This window comes from Desmodus rotundus, chromosome 9 (assembly GCF_022682495.2).
Source record: "Desmodus rotundus isolate HL8 chromosome 9, HLdesRot8A.1, whole genome shotgun sequence".
In the NCBI taxonomy this organism is placed as follows: Eukaryota; Metazoa; Chordata; class Mammalia; order Chiroptera; family Phyllostomidae; genus Desmodus; species Desmodus rotundus.
This window is the reverse complement of record NC_071395.1, coordinates 40,704,089-40,719,684: the sequence shown is the minus strand read 5'-3', so window position 1 is coordinate 40,719,684 and position 15,596 is coordinate 40,704,089. Positions and strand designations below refer to the sequence as shown.

Here is a 15,596-nt window from a genome sequence, read left to right as displayed (position 1 = left end):
GAAGGCAGCCCGGATATCCAGCCCACAGCGACACGCATGTGAGCAGGCCCAGCACAGAACTGGGAGGTAGAGCAGACGATAGACTAGGCAGTGAACTTGCTGCCTTTGTCATCTCAAACCTAATGGGCCACAAAAGAGCTCCCTGTTCCAGCCCTAAAACATCCCTTTCCTCAATAAGCGGTACCATCCCATTGCTAACCCCCAAATCTAGGAGTCAGCCTTGATTTGTCGTTTCCTACACCCAGCACGCTCTTCCTATCTTTTGTTGAACTCAGTCATCTCTGTCTCCAAAATGTATCCTGAATCTGACCTCTTCTCCCCACCTGTTGATATTCTGCTCTAAGTCACCATTGTTCACTCAGACAACCAACCCACCCCATCACTTCCCTGTGCTCCCTGTTACCACCCCTGGCCCCTGCAGCGTGTCCTCCTTCCACAACAGCCAGAGATGAGCCTCTATATGCAAACAAGAACATGTCCCTCCCCTGCTCAAAACTGCCTCATGACTCACTCAGATTGAAACCCAGATTTGCACCTTGGTCTTCACGCTCTGCTGACTACACCTCCATCACCCTCCCTCTTGCTTATTAAACTGAAACGACAGTGGTCTTTGTCATGTGCTCAATCATACCAATCTTGATTCGACCTCAGGGCCTTTACACATGCTGTTTCTTTTCCCCAAAGGTGGGAATAGCTAGCCCCTTTTCACCAACAGGTTTCAGCTCACATGATGCCTCCTTTGAGCAGCCTCCCTGAAACTCTAAATTAGCACCCAGTAGCTCTCCATCACTTACCTAGTTATACATTTGTTTCTTTTGTCTGTCTCCTTACCTCCCCACTGGAATGTAAGATTCACAAGGAGAGGGATCTCATCTACCTCGGCCACCATGTGCCTAGAACAGCCTTATGCAACAAAGGCCTTCAGCAATTATTTGGTGAATGGATGGGCAAGTGAATGAGTGACTTCACGCCACACTGGAAGGTGAGAGTTTTGTTTTCTTCATATTAACATGGGAAAATGAAGATGCGGAGGGCGTGGGGCAGCTTCTAAGATGGCCCCAATGACCCACATTGCCCCCATTTGTGCCCTTGTGTGGTCTCTCCTTGAGTGTCAGCTGGACCTGGCAATGGCTTCTAACCGACAAATTATGGCAAAGGTGATACCATGTCATTTCTGAGACTGGATTACAAAAGGTTGTGACTTCTGTCTTGAGGAACTCCATTGCCTTCTCAGCCTGCTGGAGCTGGCAAAGCAAGCAGCTCATCGGGAAGGTTTACATGGCCAAGAACAGAGGGCAGCCTCTGGCCAACAGCCAGCAAGGGACGGAGGCCCTCAGTGCAACAATGCAAATGAACTAAATCCAGCCAGCAGTCCCACAGTGAGCTTAGAAGAGCTCCTTCTCCAGTCAAGCCTTCAGACGAGGCCGCGGCCGACAGACACACCTGGTTATGGCTGAGACACCCTCTAGTAGAGGGCCCAGCCAAGCCATGCCCAGAGTCCTGGGCCCCCGCAGAAACTGTCAGGTCATAAATGTGTGTTCTTTTAAGCCATAACTTCGGGACATTAGATACACAGCAGTAGTAACTAGTACAGAGAGATCAAATGACTTACCTAAGGTCACACAGACACTAAAGAACCAAATCACGTCTTGAACCCAGGTCTCTCTGATGCCAAAATCATTCCCTTAACCACTTACTTGACCTATCTGTCATAATAACAGAATATATCAAAAGCTTGATTCAGGTCTGCAAGTGTGTCTATAGATCTTTGTATTTCAACATGAGATCTGTATGCCTGTGTGTCTGTCTCTTTCTGAGTCTGCAGCTTGGGTGTGTCCCACCGTGTCTCTTCTCAGGCATGTAACTGCATCTGGCTATGAACCTGACTCGTGGCTGAGCCCTGACTCTGTCTGTCTGTCCGTTACTGCTCTAGCTATGCCTGTGCTCTCTGCATTTCTGTCTGTCGTCTGGATCAATTTCTCTGTCATCTTGTTTTATTGACAGTTGTGCTCTCTGCACACGTCTGTCTGTGGCTTCCGTCTGGAAGGGTCTGGAAGGGTTTGTAGCTGAGTGTGTGTCTTATCTCTCTGCATCTATCACCTGGCTGGGTGAGGACTGCTCCTTGTGCGTGCTTTCCCTCTCTGCTTGTCAGTTTGTCCATGGCTGTATCCTGCCTGTATGACTTGGTATCTCTGTGTCTGTCTACTGTCTGCGACTGTTCTGGCCTGTTTGTCTGTGACGATGACTTCCTGGCTGTGTGTGTCTGTCTGTCTGTGCCTGTGTTCTGACTGCTATTGGCTGCCAGCCTCCCCAGTGCCCTGAGTCCAACCTCTGGTCCAGCTCCCTCTGGTGGTCTGACAAGGAATATCTGGTGCATATAGACCAAAGGAAAGAAGAGTTGAGGGAAGAGGAAGCATTTTAGGCAAATTGTGAATCTTGGGCTGCACAGAGAGGGGAAAGCTTGGGTATGACAGCAGGGACCAGACCTGGCCTGGCCTGGCCTGGCAGGATGGGACTGGGGTCCTGCCTCTGAGCCACCCATTGCCACCCATCCTGGGGAAGGAGACAGGATGCCTGGTTTTCTCACAGTAGGTGGGGGCAGGGGCCTCGCTCTGGGGACGTCACCCATTAAACTTCCTCTCTCAGCCACACAGGAAGCTGAGCCTGCTCAGGGCCCAGCCCTGAGCAAGCACAGGCCCCAGGACCCCTGGGGAAAGGGCCTCACCGATCAGCCCTGCAGGGACCATGGAATCCAGAGCTGAGTAAGAGCATCCCTCCCATATCCTCTGGACTAAGATTCCCAGACCAGGCTTGGGCTAGGGCCAAGGGGAGAGGGGCTGGGTTAGGCTGGGGAGGGACCCAGAGCCACAGGGCAGATGGCCAGAATCACAGCAGGACTCAGCTGGCTTAGAAAACGGACTCCACTCAGACACACTCAGGCCGCTCACAGCCTCTTTCCCCTTCTTTCTCTCCCACTCTCTCCCTTTCTCCCCTCCCACCTTTATGTGACTAAGTTTGTAGCTCTGAGTGTGCACCTCACCTCTTGGTGTATCTGAGTGATGGGGAACATGGTTTCTGGGGGCCAGCAGGGTGAGGGAGGACTCTGTGTCCCTGTACTTGTGTGGGACTTTATCAACATGAGGCCTAAGTGACAGGGGTCTCCAGGGGAGGGATGGTGTGTCTGCCCTCAGTCCCCATCTACTTCCTCTGCTGCCCTCCAGGTATCTCTCTATCTCTCTCCTGGCTATCTCCCCCACTGAGCGCAGTCTCGCCATCCTCTGTGTAGTGAGTGGGAGGGGGGAAGAAGAGGAAGACAGAAGTACTAGGGCATGCTGCCCTCCTTTCTCTGGTGAGGAATTTGGAGTCAGCCCCTGGGGCCTCATCCAGTCTCATACAGAGATGCAAAGGCAGGACCTCTTGCTCCCAAGACCACTGAGATGCCTGCACATTTACCCAATCACACAGCCACATGAGAAAACACGGACTCATTCACCATGTTTTGTCTTGGCCAACACTCTTACAGTCCCACCCGACACATACGCTGGACAGCCTCATCCTTTCAGGGGACACAAGATTGAATCACACATACACACACACCTGCATGCTCACACAAGTTATACACACAGACACATGCTTATACTAGTCTTGCACATGCACACACAGTCACACTCCCTTCATACTCTCAGTCATTCACACAATCAACACCATTGCAGGCACACCCTCACAACCCACACAGTCACTGCCACATACCCTTGGGGATCATGCACACAGCTGCACAAATCACACAGGCACACACAATCACACACATGGGCAGACACCACAGACACAACCACACATACAGAAGCAAGTTCATGGACCCATTAAGCCCTTTCCTGTCCCACAGAGGGGGTCCTCCTGCCATGTTTGACTGGTTCTTCGAAGCAGCCTGCCCCGCCTCTCTACAGGAGGGTGAGTGGGGGAGGGCATCAGATGAGTGGGGTGGAGATGGAAGGTGGGCCTGGGGCCCTGAACTTAGAGGCCTACTTTCCCTGCAGATCCCCTCATCCTGCGGCAGTTCCCCCCAGACTTCAGGGACCAGGTATGCATGCTGGGCCCTTGCTCCTCTGCGGCCAGGGTCAGTCTCCCTGGGGGAGGAGAGAGTAGGGTCCAACCTGAGTGGCCAAGCAGTGTGTGCTCTTCTCCACCCCCAGGAAGCTATGCAGATGGTGCCTAAATTCTGCTTCCCTTTTGATGTGGAAAGGTACGTAAGAAAGCAGACATCCAGAGACCTAGGGACCCAAGGACTCAAGGGTTCGGACACCCAGGGACCAAGGGAATCAGGGACCCTAACAACTGGGGACTTATACACCCAGGACCCTAGAATAGTGGTGGAGCAACAGTACTAGGAGCGTTGCCGGGGCTGTCAGGGAGCTGGGGCCCCCAAGGTCTCTGAGAGGATTTTCTACCTCTAGGCAACCTCCCAGCCATGCCGTACAGCATTTCACCTTCGCCCTCACGGACCTGACCGGCACCCGTAGATTTGGTTTCTGCCGCCTACGGGCTGGGGCCCACAGTTGTCTTTGTATCCTCAGGTGTGAAATATGGGTGTGAGGGGTGGGTCTCGACCTAGAGGCACTTCATGGAACCTCTGCCCTCTCTCTACAGCCACCTACCCTGGTTTGAGGTGTTCTACAAGCTGCTGAATACAGTAGGGGATCTCCTGGCGCAGGACCAAGTGAGACCAACCTCCATCCCCCTCACTCTGCAGGAATCTGGCCCCCAGCCCAGCCAGCCCCCAGCCCTACTCAGAACTCTCAGGCCAGACCTGAGCCACTTGCTCTTCTCAGAACGCCCAGCTTGAGCCAAGGTCTTCAGAATCCCCAACGCACATTTTGACCAGACACCTCACCCCCACCCAGGTCTCAGAGGTCGAGGAACTTCTAAATCGGCTGCAGCAGACCCTGCCAGAGACCCAGACCTCGGTGGAGCTGGTGAGTAGACCCCAACTCCTGGGCGTCAGATTCCAGGTGGATGGGGAGGCAGCGTCCCAGCCTGGAGGACCATACAGCTACACCTCTCCCCCAGGGCAGCGGAGTGATGATCTCCAGTACGCCCAGCATCCTGCCCCCTGGCCCTGGAAACATTAGGCCGGTGAGCAGGGCTAGGGGCCTGGAAGGTTGGGCTCCCATGTGAATCCAACCCCTGACTGATAGGTTCCCACCCCCCTCACCCTGCCAATCCCTCCCACAACAGCTTTCCTGTTTCGTGGCCCCTGACTCTGGCCGCCTGCCATCCATTCCTGAGAACGTGAGTGGACACCTGGGAGGAGGCTGTGGGTGCGGGGGGAGGTCTCGAAACCCGCAGGGGCTGTCAGATACTGTGGGCCCTCAGGCCCAGCACTGCTCTCTGTCCCTCAGAGGAACCTAACAGAGCTGGTGGTAGCAGTGACCGACGAGAACATCGTGGGGCTGTTCGCGGCACTCCTGGCCGAGCGAAGAGTCATGCTCACCGCTAGCAAGCTGAGCACTGTGAGACAGACGGGGCCAACAGCTGGGGGGGGGGGGGGTGCGGGACTACGTGGGTGCATTCCTACTCTAAACTCATCGGGCGACACCTATGGGCAAAATCCTGGCTCTGCCCCTTTGAAGGTCAGGGTTGAGTTGAACCCTGGCTCTGTTCCTGTAGGGGGAGCGGGTAGCGCTGCAGCCCCACTTTGTGAGCTACTCTTTGGGAGCGCTGAGTTCAGACTCCACCCACTGTGGGCCATAACAAGTCTGGCCCTGCTCCCTGGGGGCTGAGATTAGGGAGCGCTAAATTCTAGCTCCGCCCCTGGGGAGAGGACAGGGATGGTAGGGGGTAGAGGATGACATGACCAGGAGGATGAATTCTAGCTCCGCCTCTTTAGGAGTAGGGTCAGTGGAGCTGAGTCATGGCCCCACCCCTAAGGGCAGGACTAGGGCGGGCTCAGTGACAGCTCCGCCTCATGGGGTGGAGCCAGTGGACTGAGTCGCAGCTCTATCCCTAAGAAGAGGGATCCTGGAGGTTGCATATTAGCTCCAAAGCCTAGAGGGAGGGACTAGGATGTGCCGAGTCCTGGCTCCACCTGCTCCAGGCACTGTAAGTTGCCAAATTCTAGGTCTCCATGTGATTTCTAAAGGGGTGTGAATTTTCACCTCTTACCCAGTAGCATGTGGGTAAGGTGAGGTGGGTGGGAAATGGAGTTGGGAGAGCCACCATCCCAGAGAGGGTTTTTGAAGCTGGTGGCCCAGGCCCTGAATCCACGGTACCCATCCGTCCTCAGCTGACCTCATGCGTCCACGCGTCCTGTGCCCTGCTGTACCCCATGCGATGGGAGCATGTGCTGATCCCCACGCTGCCACCGCACCTGCTGGACTACTGCTGGTGAGGGACGGGGTGTGGGAAGGGACAGGACCTGGGGACCAGGGAGCGGCTCCTGCATCACCCCGCTCTCCCTGTCTTCCCTAGCGCTCCCATGCCCTACCTCATTGGAGTCCACTCCAGTCTCACCGAGGTGAGTGGGGGTGGCCAGGGACTGTGGGGATGGGTGGAGTTGTCCCCTCTGCCCCCCAGATGCCCTCGCTGCCAGGGATCCTCAGGCTCTGAGCACGGTACCCCCTACCACCCTCCATCGCAGAGAGTGCTGGAGAAAGGCCTAGAGGACGTCGTGATGATGAACGTGGACTCCAATATCTTAGAGACGCCTTTTGACGACGTGCAGGCGCTGCCCCCAGACGTGGTCAGTGTCACCCCTCCTGTCCTCCTGCTGCAGCTGGGAGGCAGAGGCCCCAAACCCACCCGCTCAGCGCCACTCCCTTGTTCTCCAGGTGTCCCTGCTGAGGCTGCGGCTAAGGAAGGTCGCACTGGCCCCAGGAGAAGGGGTGTCCCGTCTTTTCCTCAAAGCCCAGGCCCTGCTCTTTGGGGGGTACCGTGATGCTCTGGTCTGCAGCCCGGTGAGCAGCGGGACACTGAGGGAGCAGCCTCGTGGGCCCTGAAGCATTCAGAATAATGTTGATACCTATCGTTTATAGAGTGCTTACTCTGTGCCTCCGTTTGCCCATCTGTAAAATGAAATCCAGATGGTACCCCCCAAAAGGATGGCGTGAGTCAATAAATGGGCATATGCAAAATGCTTGGATAGTGCCTGGAACATCGTGAGTACTCAAATGCTAGGTTCTACTATCTCGTCTAATGCTCACGACAGTATTATGAGATAGATGCCATTGTGGTCCCATTTCACATATGAGGAAACTGAGGCTTGGAGAAGTTCCACAGTGGGCAAGTGTTAAAGCCAGGACTTTGATCTGCTGACTTTCAAACTCCTTCCACTCAGTTCTTCACTAGTCTATAAAAACGTGAGGATGGGGAGGATTTATCATTTAGGCATCTGATGTTCCTGTCAGCTTTGCCCTGACAACTCATCCAGAGTCTGCCCATTTCTCCCCCTCCTCTGTCTCCACCCTGGTCTGGTCCCCATTATTGCTCCTCTGGATCAGCATGCTTGCCTCCTCAATGAGTCCCCTCTCCTGGGCTTCCGCCATCACACCCCATAGTCTTTCTTCCCCAAAGCTGACAGAGGTCACCTGTGAGCACCGACCTCACTTCTCCCACCTCTGCCCCAGCCCTCCAGACCTCCCACCTCCCTCTGGGTAAAAGCCCAAGTCCTCTCCGTGGCTCACGAGCCCCTGCACAAGATCAGGCATACAGCAGGCGCTCAATTACCATTTGCTATGTAGACATATGGTAGAGTGAGGGAGGTAGCTGGTGTCCAGAAGAGCCTCAAGGAGCTCAGGATGCGGGTCCTTCTTCCAGGGGGAGCCTGTGACCTTCAGTGAAGAAGCATTCTTAGCTCAGAAGCCTGGATCTCCCCTACAAGCCTTCCACCAGCGGGCTGTGCACCTGCAGCTGTTCAAACAGGTGCGCCAGAGCCTTAAGGGCGGGGCTGGAGCCGGAGGGGTGAGGTTAGGGACACAGACGCCTGGGGCGTGTGGGCTAGAGTCGGTCTGGCCGGATCTCCCGCTCCAGGTTGGGGAGGCAGGACTGAACTTGGGTTCTTAAAGATGAGAGCCCCAGTCCTGACTTCCTAAGGTACAAAAATCTACTCCTTGGTCCCTGGGGAGATAAGGCTGGGACCAAATTCCTGGCTCTGGGGTGGGAGTCGGTGCCGGCCTTCGGAAGGGGCGTGGCCTGAGAGGTACCTCCTTGGGCTTGGAAGGAGGAGGCGGGGCCCGGACTCCCGGGTCCCAGCACCTGGGAGGGGATTGAAGCAGGGCCAGACTCCTGGGTTCCTGGAAGAAGGTGGATGGACTCCAGGATCTTTCAGCGCGGGCGTGGGTTCTAGGGTCCCTGAAGGTGGGGTCGACCTCTTCCAGGGTCACTGAGAAGTGTGTGGTCTGGGGTGGTGGAATCCGGCTTCCGGGCCCCTGTGAGGGGCGGGGTCTGGTCCCTGACCACAGGTCCCGGCCTGGGGGGCGGGGAGAGGGTTGGACTCCTGGTTTCCAGAGGTGGCTCCAGACCTCCTGGGTCCTGGGGGAGTCAGGAATGGCTTTTACGCCCTCAGGCGAGAGGACTCCTAGTCCTCACATTCAGATATGTTGGCGGCAGCCCTGCGTCTGACTCTCTGACGCTTTCCCTCGCCCTCAGTTCATTGAAGGCCGGCTACAGAAGCTTAACACAGGAGAGGGCTTCTCAGATCTCTTTGAGCAGGAGATTACCTGCAGCGGGGCCTCCTCAGGTGAGCACTGAACCTAGCCCGGAGTCCCCACCCCACCAACAGCACCCCAACCTGAGCCTGCCTGCCGTGACCATGCTCTTTCCTCACTCCAGGCACCCTTCGCTCCTACCAGCTCTGGGCAGACAACCTAAAGGTATTAACACTGAACACTTGTTTAGTTTATTACTGGATTAATTTAATCCCACAACAGTCCCCAGATAGGGTCATCATTTGCTCATTTATAGAGGTGAAGAAACTGAGGCACAGAGAGGGAGAAGGGCTGGTCCAGCATCGCACATCCTGGGGTAAAGTGGGGTCCGGTAAACCCCAGATGCCCAAGCCTCTCTTGACATTCTCTTCCCAGAAAGGTGGTGGAGCCCTCCTGCATTCTGTCAAGGCCAAGACCCAACCAGCTGTCAGGAACATGTACCGCTCGGTAACAATGGGCTAGACAGGCCATTTACTGGGGCGACAGAGGACATTTTAACCCCATATTGAAAATGCAAACATTTTTATCAACTAAACCAGTAGATAAACCATCAACAATTTTCCCCACTTTTAGTTTCTATTCACCATTCTCATTTTGGTTGGGATAATCTCTTTCCTGTACAAAATTCATGACCAAGATTCATTGGGGGGTTTTCTGTCCCTCTCAGACACTGCAAACCCTGCTTCTACGCTTGTGGGTTTTTTCTCCCAAGCCCAACTTTCCCAGGGCCAACTTTTGCAGCATCAAATTGTCTGTTCAATTTTACTCTTCGCTTGGCTCCTGAACACAAACACATTTTTATGATGTTCTGCTTTTGCCACTCCCCCTTTCACTTGGGGGTTATTGTCCCAGGAATATTCCTTCTGTATCTGTAAAAGGGTCAGGAGCTTGTATTGATTCCTTAGGTTGTGTATGGGGAATTGTGAATACCGTATTTGCCATGTATAATGCATACTTTTTTGCCCAAATTTTTGAGGGAAAAATAAGAATGCGCACTATATATGGGTAGTGCTAATTCTGTGTCTATATAAATGTTTTTAATTCTTTTATTTATGCTTATGTATTAAAAATGTAACTCCAGAAAGAAGTAATGATATCCACATGCAAAACAGCACCCTGGAATACAATAATCGGTTTTGTTTCTAAATATAAATACATTAAAAATTGAAATAAAAAATTAAAACAAAAGATTTTTTTCCTGAGAGTTTGGGCCAAAACCATGGGTGTGCATATACACAGGAGTGCATTATACACAGCAAAATGTGTGTGTGTGTGTGTGTAAGACACAGACATGAATAGATGGCAAGACACGGCTGTCTGAGGGAATGGAGGGCTGAGTTCCCGAATGCCCAGCGTCAAAGCACCTCGGATCTAATTCTCTTTTGGCTCCTCCATAGGCCAAGAGTGGCTTGAAGGGAGTGCAGAGCCTCCTGATGTACAAGGTAAGGCTCATGGCCAATGGCCCAGGGGGAAATGGGGAAACAGGCTCCTGACTCACTCACCCTCTCCCTAGGATAAAGATTCTGGCCTGCAGAGGGGAGGCTCCATGAGGGCTTTGTCCCTCACCAGCCGCTCAGATCACCTGCAGCAGCGCCTGCCAATAACCCAGCACTTTGGACAGGTAAGGTGCCCCGCCCACGCCTGACACACACACTTGGAAATATCACCAAGTCACCCTCCCATTCTCAACCTCCATTTAGACAGCTCACCTCCTTCCTCCTGTACCCCAGTATCTTCTGAATACTTCATACACACCCTCCTTTACACAGTCCCCTGACTCTGTAGCTCCTGGGGCCCCACCCCTCCAAACCTATCCTTCGCAGAACCGGCCCCTTCGCCCCAGCAGGAGGCTCCGGCTGGAAGAGAGATCTTCTGAGTCCCTGCAGGAAAGGTAAGGCTCAAAGGCAGGGAAGAGGGCAATGCTGGAAGTGGGAGGCCAGGACTAATGGGGAAGATGGTCCCCAAATTTCCAAACAGTTGGGGATTTCGGGCAGATATCTGAAACTGCCCATCCTCACCCAGGACACCCCCACTGAGCCCTGAGAATGCCCAGGACTCATGGGCAGAGGAAGCTCTGGACAGCAGCTTCCTGGGCTCCGGGGAAGAACTGGATCTGCTGGGTGAGATTCTGGACAGTCTGAGCATGGGACCCACCAGGGCGAGCAGCCTGCGGCCCAGCCAGAGCCTAGACTGTTGCCACAGAGGGGACTTGGACAGTTGCCTCAGCCTGGTGAGCCCTCCAGCCTGCCCCACCTGCCCATCCAAATTGCCACCCTTCCTCCACCTAAAGTCCAGTGATTTGCTAATCTCTCCACCCCCGTCCAGCCCAATTTACCAGAAAGACCAAGATGGCAGCCAGATGAGGAGGACACCCCAGAGCCCCAGCCCCAGTCCCTGCCTGCCCACCTGCCCTCTCTGCAAAGCCCCCGACCTCTGGATACCACGAGCTCCTTGGACAACCTCGCTCCGCAGCCACCCTCAGAGGCCAGCCAAGAAATCACTTCTTCAACCCAATCTTTAACAGCTTCTGCAGACTCAAGCAGCAGAGAGGACCTCAAGCCCTCCCTCACAGAGCCTCCTCATCAAATCCCACATCTCTCCCCTCTCTACAAGGCAGCTGGAGACCCCAGAGCTGAGGAGAACCCCTGCTCCCAGCTCCACACAGCACCCACCCAGCCAATCCCTCCAGAGAGCCCCCAACCTCTGGTCCCCACCAAGCACAACTCAGATATCACCTGGACATCTCCCCTTGACTCTTCCTCTGATCCCAGTACCCCAGAAAACCCCAGAGCTCAGCTTTCCGAGGACCTGCGAACAGAGTATTCACACCTTCAGCCCCCCAAGGAGCCAGGAGCTACCAGATCCCCTGATAGCAACTGGCAGGAGCCCCAGGCCAGAAGCAGGCCTAGAGTTTCTGAGCTTAAAAAGTGTTTTGAAGGTTAAGGATCAGGCATCCGGAGGAGACACCATTCTCTCAATAAAGTCTCAAGAGTGCAAAGCTGGTTTTTTTCCTGGTGAGTTTACCTGAGAACCCTATCTCTGCTCAGAAACCCACACCATCCACCACCTTCCCTATTGATGCAGCCTCCAGCTGGCTCCTAGGGGGAGCAAAAACCCCTCTCTTCCAGGAAACCCTCCCAGCCCCTAGGATCCTCACAGCGTTACAATTCACCCCTCCACAGCCTATAAGCCCTGCACTTATCTCCTCTGTCTAGGCTAATTTCTGCCTCCACCAGCTCAAAAAAAGGTTTTATTATATCTCACTACCGATTTTACACATATATATAAAAAGTGAGCAGCCCCACCCTCCCTTGCTCTCGGGGGCAGAGTCTTTGAAGCACCTTTTCCCTTCTGTTCTTAGGAGCTGGGCTGGATGAATTTGAAGGCCCAGAAAGGGATCAGCCTCACCCCAAGGTCACACAGCAAGGGAGGGAGATGGATAGAGGAAGGGAACCTAGATGGGCAGGCATCCCTGCACTTTCTCCTTGGAGTCCTGGGGAGCCTGGGCCTCAGTTGCGTGAGAGAACTGAAAGGAAAGGAGAGGGGGGTTGTCGGGCCTTTGTGGAGGTGGTGCCGCAAGCAGGAAGGCAGGTCCCTAGCCCCGGCACCCCCAATTGCAGGCAAAGTCATGCAGAGGAGACATGCTTCGCAGAGCCCCCGGGCAGGTGCCCCATGGCCCCCAAGTCCAAACTGAGCCATGAGAGGCTGGTGTCTCGGTGGCAGGTGCTGTGTGGGAGCAGGTGCTAGGCAGTCCTGGGCAGTGGTGGCGGCTGTGGCAGACCCCAGCATTCAGATGAGCCGCTCCTCAGGAGGCAGCTTGAGGTTGGGGGGTGGTGGCGCGCGGGCACCCACCTGCTCCTCACTGCTGGGCCGGTAGGTGCCTTCTGTCTGCCGCTTCTCCCGCAGTTTCCGCACCAGCAGCACCAGCCCCATGGCCATAAGCAGGGCGGCCAGCAGGGAGAAGACCACAATGATGGCGGTAGTGGCCTCCTTAGACTGCGAGACAGGGGACAGGTGTGACTTCCCTAAATCTGGGGATCCTGTCCACCCCCACCTTAGAAGCATCTGGGTTCCTAATACCCCCCGCCCACCCCTGCCCCTTTAGGTGATCTGGTTCCTCCACCCTAATCCCCATCTATCACATTTGGGGCTCCCAGTCCCCTACACCTTCCATGTCTGGGGCCCCCTTCCCAAGCACCTGCAACATCTGGACTCCTAGCTTCCTCCCTCCCTCCTTCTGAGAGACCTATGGGGCTCTTGACCCCCTAAACTTGCCACCATCTACTCCCTTCCTGTGATACTGGGTTTCCCCAATCGCTGGGTTGGTATTCTGGTCTCTTGGGGTTCTCCAATGCCAACCCCTACCCTGACCTGCCACCTCTGTGGATCTAGAACTCTCTATCTGCTACATGTGGGTTCCTGAATAGCATCCCTGCTGCCCTCCTGCCTTGTATATGCCCCAACTCACCAGGGCCCCATTGAAGTCAGGGTGTGGGGTGGTAGAGGTGCCATTCTCATATGCAGTAGTGGGCTCCAACGCTGTGAGGAGGTGGTAGAGAGGATGAATGAAGCTCCATCTGCCCTTCCCATCTTGCACATCTACACCTTCCTTGGGGATTCCCCTTGCCCACCCCCACCCCCTCATTAGAACTCTGCCCTTTTCTGACTGCCCCTGCTCTCCTTGTAGGAGCCAGCCCAGCTGTACGGCTCCTCTGGACACCCCCAGCCCAGGAGAGCCCAGCAGTGAGTAATCAGCCCACATTAGTTTGCAGTTTGCCCTGAGTTGGGGGCTATGATAATGGATAGTGTCTGGAAGCCCAATTGCCCCCTCCCCTTCCCTCCCCAATCCCTGGCCTTTCCTTGGCCCTTAAAGATCTGGACAGATCCTGCTTTTCCCTGGAGTATCTGTTTTATTCCACCCCTAACCCTCACCCCAGGCTCTTGAAACTGGAAGAAAAGAACTGAATGGCTGGGTCCACCCATATGGCCATCCTGGTGGTCATCCTGTGCTCAGAGCCCCAGGCAGGCCTCATCCAGGCTCACGGCCCGCCCAAAACACCTCAACCACAGAGACTCAGATATGCAGGCTTCCTCTGCCCCCAGCTCATAGTTCCACTCCAATCAGGAACTCAGGAATTTTAGACCAATTCAGACAGACCAAGGACTAAAGAATTCAAATTCCCCAGCCCTGACCTTGTAGACTGCTGCCCCCAAGGCACTCCATGCCTGCTCCCCAGTTCTTGACCTCTCATAGTCCCAGGTCCCCAGTGCCCCTGTCGGTACCTACTTTGCCCCCAGGCACGGCCCCAGCGGGCCGGCAGCAGCGACAGGCCGAGCGCCAGGAGCAGCCCCAAGCTGGGGCTCGCCATGGGCCGGGCGACTGGTTGGTGGCACCAGGGACAGGGCTTCTCGTGCGCGCCGCTCCTACCGCATCTCGGGCGGGGGGTACTAGAGTCTTGGCACCTAGGGGCGGGAGACGGAGAAAGGCCAGGGCGTGGGGGAGGAGGCTGGACCCGGGCGCGGGCCCAGGGAGGGGTGACCCGCGCCAGGGCACCCCGGAGTCCAACCCCGCCCCGCCGCAGAGGTCAGAGATTAAAAATTAACTCGGGGAGGTGCGTTCCTGGACTCCGGAAAGTGAAGGGAATAAAAGAAGGGGGCAGCAGGCCAACCAACGCGACCTGCCTCCCTACCTGGCCCGGGATGTTAGATCGCGCTTAGGTTCCCGGTCTGGCTCCCTCGCTCGAGCCCTCAGTGCGTCCCGCGGTCGCTCGGTCGGACTACACCAGCTCCTCCCGCTCACGTGACCCGGAAAGTTTAGTCACCCACCTGGGAAGGGAGCGCACTTCCGGCTTGTGCACCTGAGCAGAGATGAGAGGGTGGAGCCAGGAGGGAGGTGGGGCCTTGCCTCGAGCGCACCTGTAACGGGAACCCAATCCTATAAAGAGGAGAAGTAAAAAGAGGCGGAAGCGCGCAGGTGCAAGAGGAAACTCCCACCTGTATTTCGAGCACATCTGTAGGACCTCACAGGTGTGGAGACACAGGAGGCCCGGAGATACCGAGGTATGAGGCACTCCTTTCTGGGGCAGATCCAGATGAGGAGTCCCTAATGGAAAAACACCTGTGTGGTACACACCTGCATGGGAGCAAACCTGTAGAGAAGACATCTGCAGGGACATGTAAGAAGCACACCTATGGGAGACATCTGCGTTGACTCACATCCATTTGGAGAATAGCCGACTAGAAGCATACCTGTGTGGGAAACAACCGTATAGAACAGCTGCATTATAGCAAACACCTGACGGGGGCGCTCTGGTGTAGGGTTTTGAAAACGTATCTGCATAGCTTACCTGTGAAATGAACACCACTTGTATAACAAATTTCTTTGTGAAAATGTATTGGTAATACCTGTATGAGACACACCTGCATTGAAGTACGCCTGTATGGGAACCAGTTCTATGGAAGCAGACACATATGAGTGTACACTTAACTGGAAAACACCTGTGGGGTGGAGAGACGCTGTATAACACATTCCTGGGTGGATTTCTTTTGAGACGCAGACCTGTGAGGTGAAGGAAATAGTCTTGTATGAGGAACATCTGCATCGAGTTGAGCCCAAATGAGAGAAAGACTTGAGAACATCTTTATGAAGCACATTCACATGGAAGCACATGGTGGGAGCGGGGGGTGCAGGACAGAGGCTCATGTGTATTGAGGCCCATCTGTCAGGGATATATCTGAGAAAACCTATTTGGGGCATGTTCGTGGAAAAACATCGGTATACCCATGATGGAAGGCACCTGCAAGGATCATCTGTGACAGGACCCTCTATAAGAGGCATGTTGGTCAGGGACGCACCTGTTCGAGCACACCTGTGTGGGCAGAACCTGAGTGGGAACC

General features: G+C 54.9%; 2 protein-coding genes across 10 annotated transcripts; one reads left to right on the top strand and one right to left on the bottom strand.

Annotated features, from left to right (window-relative positions):
• The first annotated feature begins 2,571 nt into the window (after window positions 1-2,571).
• On the top strand, window positions 2,572-11,642 carry DENND1C (DENN domain containing 1C). 9 transcript variants are annotated; one of them, XM_045202415.3, is made up of 23 exons: window positions 2,572-2,588; window positions 3,884-3,948; window positions 4,035-4,078; window positions 4,191-4,240; window positions 4,452-4,571; window positions 4,645-4,714; window positions 4,899-4,970; window positions 5,065-5,130; window positions 5,233-5,286; window positions 5,397-5,507; window positions 6,281-6,381; window positions 6,466-6,511; window positions 6,635-6,736; window positions 6,825-6,950; window positions 7,810-7,914; window positions 8,641-8,731; window positions 8,824-8,864; window positions 9,075-9,146; window positions 10,097-10,141; window positions 10,213-10,320; window positions 10,469-10,590; window positions 10,722-10,929; window positions 11,025-11,642. In XM_045202415.3, exons 2-23 carry the CDS (start codon window positions 3,900-3,902, stop codon window positions 11,640-11,642), a joined length of 2,421 nt encoding a protein of 806 aa, XP_045058350.2. In that variant the 5' UTR covers window positions 2,572-2,588; window positions 3,884-3,899. The 9 variants fall into 9 exon arrangements, with proteins under 9 accessions (XP_045058350.2, XP_045058349.2, XP_045058352.2 ...); XM_045202414.3 differs by lacking the exon at window positions 2,572-2,588 and adding an exon at window positions 2,626-2,762; XM_024569108.4 differs by lacking the exon at window positions 2,572-2,588 and adding an exon at window positions 2,628-2,762 and having other exon boundaries at window positions 10,523-10,590.
• A 289-nt stretch (window positions 11,643-11,931) lies between these two features.
• On the bottom strand, window positions 11,932-14,543 carry CRB3 (crumbs cell polarity complex component 3). Its single transcript, XM_024569109.3, has 5 exons — window positions 14,390-14,543; window positions 13,987-14,162; window positions 13,168-13,238; window positions 12,552-12,695; window positions 11,932-12,225 (listed from the first exon to the last, which is right to left on the bottom strand). The coding sequence occupies exons 2-5, from the start codon at window positions 14,066-14,068 to the stop codon at window positions 12,154-12,156; spliced, it is 369 nt and encodes a 122-aa protein (XP_024424877.2). The 5' UTR covers window positions 14,069-14,162; window positions 14,390-14,543; the 3' UTR covers window positions 11,932-12,153.
• Window positions 14,544-15,596: the final 1,053 nt, after the last annotated feature.